At 39.1% G+C, this 6,000-nt stretch overlaps 1 protein-coding gene across 1 annotated transcript in view; it reads left to right on the plus strand.

The window, feature by feature from the left end:
- The window catches only part of LOC117966829 (interferon-induced protein 44-like), a 47,413-nt gene extending 45,043 nt beyond the window's left edge, over positions 1–2,370 (plus strand). Inside the window, exons 12-13 of the mRNA XM_059008244.1 lie at positions 1,294–1,391; positions 1,877–2,370. Of these exons, the coding sequence (XP_058864227.1) occupies positions 1,294–1,391; positions 1,877–2,038 (260 nt within the window). The 3' untranslated portion in view covers positions 2,039–2,370. The remainder of the gene's footprint in view (positions 1–1,293; positions 1,392–1,876) is intronic.
- The last annotated feature ends 3,630 nt before the right edge of the window (positions 2,371–6,000 follow it).

Consider the following 6,000-nt stretch of genomic DNA (forward strand, 5'->3'; position numbering starts at 1 on the left):
GCCCAATTTGTATGCCAATTAGAATTTGTACGTGCCACTTAGCAAATCCATCTCTAAGTGTGACTCTTGTTTATTTACATTGTAGTTACCTAATAAACGTCTGTGTACTCACACAATTACAGTGTCCATAACTACAATGTACTTGATACAAGTGCACAATTGTATCAGAAAAGGGTACGGGTTAGGTGTGTTAGGGTAAGGTGTAGTTATGATTACGGTTGATGATAGGATGAGATAGGGTTAGGATTATATTATGCATACATGTAAGTACACATGCATTGCTACTAAGTATCTACTACATAAATACACAGTAATTAGAGACACTTCATGTAAAGTGTTATCACAGTTAGACACCCTGTAAAGACTAACAGGATCTTAAAACTCGCTTTAAACAGACCCAGACCAAACTACTGTAAAACCCTTAAACCACACCTTAAAAGTACACCACAGTTTCTCATTTCCCCAAAAATTGTTTTAATATATCTTCTGCAGTGGTCATTACCTGAAGATAACTTACCTTGTGTTTGGTTAAGTGCTCCTTCCTTCAGCTCACTGTGGTAGATTATCTAGCTGGTAATGACTGCTGCGTTGAACATTACTGCTTAAATAGGTCTGGTGGAGAGTCCCCGAGTGGCTCATCTGGCAAAAGCAGTACCGCACGGCGTGCAGGATGAGTCCTACAGAGCAGGTTCAAATCCTGCCTGTGCGCAGTTAGACGGTCTGTGATGGGGACTCCAAGGGGGCGTTGCATTGGATCTGACGCTCCCAGCGGGTTAGGGAGGGATAAACCAGCAGGGACTGTCTGTCCTCATCGAGCCACAGTGAACTCCACAGGCCAGACAGCTGGTAAGCCTGGGCAGAGATCTGCAGGGCTAGCCTTTGTCCTCCAGAGGTCAGTACCTCACTGATATCCGCTCTCGGTTTGCTGGGTGTGAAAAGGAAGTTGGCTTGGTTGTGGGATAGGAGGATACCCACTGAACCTTCAGATCTGCTCTGCTGGGTGGAGATCGCTGTTCGGTGAGGAGAAACGATGATAGTTGAAGATTCCAAATTAGGGGTAAAATAATTGGGCACTAAATTTAAAAAAAAAAAAAGGCCTGTTTTCAGTGATCCTGATTAGCATTTTTCTTGGGTAACCCCTCCTACAGGGGTGAAGGAATATTAGGTTGTTGATGATTAGTGTTAATCAAGTCTGTTAAATGAGATGATTGACCTGAAACATGATCTTTTTTTCTATCCACTATCACTCTAGACGCTATATAACACAAACACTTATAATGTATCACTTTTCAGGAGTACCATGCCAGCTGCTTGTTACATGCGTTGATGAACTTTTTGAGAAGACTGAGGATTTGAAAAGTCTGTACAGGAGAAGAGATATAAAACAAAAGGTGAGTCAAAACAATATCAACATGGATTGTAACATACGCTAATAAAATCCAGGGCTCTTCAAGAAGATTTAGTTTCCCAGAGTCCAAGTAGCACTAGACCTGAACTGATAAATGGGTGATTTTCTTTTCAAGTAAACACTAGATACAGGAAAGAATAACTGTATGAAGTTAAAATCATTTCTTATAAACATCAACTGATTTTGGTGAAATGCAGTAAAATCCAAACGTCCAGAAAACGGTCATCCTTTTTGGATGAGTCAAGGTCAACCCAAATGTTCAAGTGTTTATTTTTAATACAACAACGGTTGTTTGTGTGGCAATAAAACAAAGAAATATAGAGAGAGAAAAGCTGTAAAATAAAAATGAAAATCGCAGTGGAGTATTTCTGGAGGACATCAAGTACAGCATGTTTCACACGACACATGCAGCAGGCATTGAAATGTGCTGTTCTTTCTAAACTAATACTTTATTCATTTCTCTTTCAGATTGAAATGTTAGCAAAGGAGATGAGAATTTCAATGTGCAATGTCCTTGTGGTTTCAAACTACTTCGAGGGGGAGAAAATTAACCAAATAAAAGGAACTCTGTTGTTGGAGGCGTTTGCTCAAATGCTGATGGCTGCAAAACCCTTTCAAGAGAGAATGTAGAGTATCACCTGTCACACCTGAAGCACGCTGAGCCCATTACTCAATTGGTTAATTGATTGCTAATCGGAGAATAGTCACTTGGTATATGGGGAAGTTGATTCCTTTGTTTGGAGAGAGCCTGGGAGCAGCAGGAGGCTGGTGTCCCAGATACAAGAAGTATCACCCAGTCAGCGCTATCACAGAGTTGCTTTTTGTATTTATGAAAATTCAAATCATACTCTTTGTACACTTTGTTAAATCCATTTCTAAGCTGTCAGCTTTGCATAAACAGAAAAAATGTCAATAAGCAGCTCTGAATTATTCAGCATGTAATCTACTGTTTAATCTATCATTTTATGATTTTTTTTTTTTAAATACTCTACTTGAGTACTCTTGTTTAAATCTAGTTCTAACGTCAATTAATGATCTTTGAATTAATCAGCAATAACCTTTGCTGAACCTTACAGCTTACAGATACTCTGCAATAATGTTAAAGACTGGGGAAAATGAAGAATGTAAATCACAGGTGAGCATGAGTCTTAGTTTTCATAACATCATAAATGAAATGGGAATGATGTTTTTTTGAAATAAATAAATAAAATATGCCTTTGTTTCCTATTTACGCAGCACTCATGTTTGCTGTTGCTATTGTATTGTATTGTATTGTATTGTATTGTATTGTATGGTATTGTATTGTACTGTACTGTATTGTATTGGCCAGTCTGTCTAATAAGGGGGTTCATTCAAACACCTTTCAGATGTATTAACTTCAGGATGTTCACATTACTAACCACTGTATTTGAAAATCCCATCTCATACATTTCCCATGTACTGTAATATAGCTTCCCTTATAAAATTGCTTGGATAAATTAAGTGCTGTGATTGGCTGAACAAAATCACATGACTGTGGTAATAATTGTCTTACCGCACGGCTATGACATCATAGACCAACTTACTTACCTGATCTAGCATTTAAATCACGCAACAATCTTTTTTTTCATCTCTGTCACTTAGAATTACAGAAAAAATAGCAAATATACTGTGGTATTTATTTAGTCAGAGAACAGAACAAAGAAAACTCTGAGGCAAGCAGCAGCAGTAACACTATTCAAAAGCCATCTGAGGAATCACCACGCAAGTCTCATTCTGCATGTAATATATACAGGCACCCTTGATAAAGATGAGCAAAAAAGGCTGTATAAAATAAACAACACAGATAATGAGCTATATTTTATGCTCAAATATATGGGAAAACTATATTCTTTTATTCTAATACAATTGCTCAGAGAAAAAAAGTTTTTTTTATTAACAAGTAATAGGGCAGCAGTGTGAAGTAGTGGTTAGGGCTCTGGACTCTTGACCGGAGGGTTGTGGGTTCAATCCCCAGTGGGGGACACTGCTGCTGTACCCTTGAGCAAGGTACTTTACCTAGATTGCTCCAGTAAAAATCCAACTGTATAAATGGGTAATTGTATGTAAAAATAATGTGATATCTGTATAATGTGATATCTTGTAACAATTGTAAGTCGCCCTGGATAAGGGCGTCTGCTAAGAAATAAATAATAAAACATTTTCTCAAAAAGATAGGTGTCAGAATTATTGGCACCCCTAAATATTCCTATAAAATTTAAAAAAAATTAAATATGCATTAACATTCTACTTCTTTAAGTTCATCCCATTCTTAAGGAACTGTATTGTGGCCTTTCAAGGCTTCCTGTTTCACTGGCGTATAAAAATGAGGTAACACGCATATGAAATCCATTTGTCATCCATCACCATGGGGAAAGGCAAAGAACTCACAAATGAAAAGAGACAAATGGTTGTTGACCTTCATAAGTCAGGCAATGGGTACAAAACAATAGCTAAAAAACTAAATATACCACTTACCACTATTAGGGCAATAATTAAGAAGTTCAAAACCACTGGAACAGTGGTAAACTTGCCTGGTAGAGGACGCAAGTGTATCTTACCCCCACACACAGTGAGGCGGATGGTTCGGGAGGCAAAGGGAAATCCAAGGGCCACAGTTGGAGAATTACAGAACTTGGTTGCATCTTGTGGTCACCAAGTCTCCAAATCTACAATTAGACGCCACCTCCACGCCAATAGGCTATTTGGAAGGGTTGACAGAAAAAAGCCTTTATTGAGAGCAACCAACAAACGTAAGCACCTGGAGTTTGCTAAACGGCATTGGCACTTCGATTGGAACCAGGTGCTATGGTCAGATGAGACGAAAATAGAGCTCTTTTGCCATGCACACCAGCGGTGGGTTTTGGCGTCGAAAGAAGGATGCGTGTGCAGAAAAGAACCTCATACCTACTGTAAAATATGGTGGTGGATCTTTGATGTTATGGGGGTGTTTTGCTTCCACTGGTCCTGGGGCCCTTGTTAAGGTCAATGGCATCATGAACTCTACCCAGTACCAGGACATTTTAGCCAAAAACCTGGTTGCCACTGCCAGGAGGCTGAAACTTGGCCGCAAGTGGATCTTCCAGCAAGACAATGACCCCAAGCACACAGCAAAATCCACACAGAAATGGTTAATTGACCACAAAATCAACATTTTGCAATGGCCAGCTGAGTCTCTGGACTTGAACCCCATTGAAAACCTGTGGTTTCAATTGAAGAGGGCAGTCCATAAGTGCAGACCGAAGGATATCAAGGATCTGGAAAGATTCTGTATGGAGGAATGGTCTAAGATCCCTCCCAATGTGTTCTTCAATCTCATTAAACATAGAAGACAGTGCCATTATCCTTGCAAGGGGAGGGTGCACAAAGTACTGAAAACAAGGGTGCCAATAATTGTGACACATTTTTTGGAAATAAATTTATAATTTGAGAAATGTGTAATTTTGGTTGATTCCATTGAATCATTAATAAAGTCAAATATATTCCACATGTTGGAAAATTACATTATAGCTCAGTACTGGGATTATTTATTTTATAGAGTCTTTTTTGCTCATCTTTATCAAGGGTGCCAATAATTTTGGAGGTGACTGTATATGTGAAGGGTGTAGCTAACACCACTCCTTCATGTTCTATTGGGTCCCACATTTTACTCTAAATCATACTCATCAAATCATACATACTGCAAGCTACAACATTAACTGTACTGTACTAGGGATCTGATATCCATTAACTGCACTGTACTGTAGATCTGGGATCCATTAACTACAGCACAGTCTAAATAGCTCACTGTTGACACTAAGGGGGCAATGGTAGTACAGTGCAGCTGCAGTGGGGAGAGGCTGGTAGAATGGGACCACAGTGTACTAACTGGAATCTAAATGCAGAGACGCCGAGCAAAACAATCCTCTCACCTCCTATTGTCTTAATTAACATCATCATTGACCCCTCTCTTTAAAATCCACTATCTTACATCTTATTAGCTGTATTAACATGATCGCTGGTCCCTCCCTTCTTTAAAATCTCTTACCTGCTATGGACATGTGCGCCTTTATGAGTTTGCGTCTTTCTCCCTCCATTTCACATTCCGTCTCTCCACTGACGAGCTGGGTTAGATTAACATACCATCTTTTTCCACAAGGGGGAGACAAAGATACAGCTCTTTCGACTGTGCTGTAGTTAATGGAGCTCAGATCCCCAGTACAGTCAGTGGAGCTCAGATCCCCAGTACAGTACAAGACATTCATTTTTTATTTTGTTTTGTATTGACTTACATTTATTTTGGCTGATGCTTTTAGTCAAAGCGACTTACAGTACCCATTTATACAGTTTTTTTTTTTTTTTTTTTTTTTTTTTTTTTTTTTTTTACTGGAGCAATCTGGATAAAGTACCTTGCTCAAGGGTACAGCATCACCAGTGTCTCCACCTGGGATTTGAACCCACGACCCTCCGGTCAAGAGTCTAGAGCCCCCCTAACCACTACTCCAAATATTATTATTATTTGTTTCTTAGCAGACGCCCTTATCCAGGGCGACTTACAGTCGTAAACAAAAATACATTTCAAGAATCACAGTACA

This window comes from Acipenser ruthenus, chromosome 36 (assembly GCF_902713425.1).
Source record: "Acipenser ruthenus chromosome 36, fAciRut3.2 maternal haplotype, whole genome shotgun sequence".
NCBI classification, from domain to species: Eukaryota; Metazoa; Chordata; class Actinopteri; order Acipenseriformes; family Acipenseridae; genus Acipenser; species Acipenser ruthenus.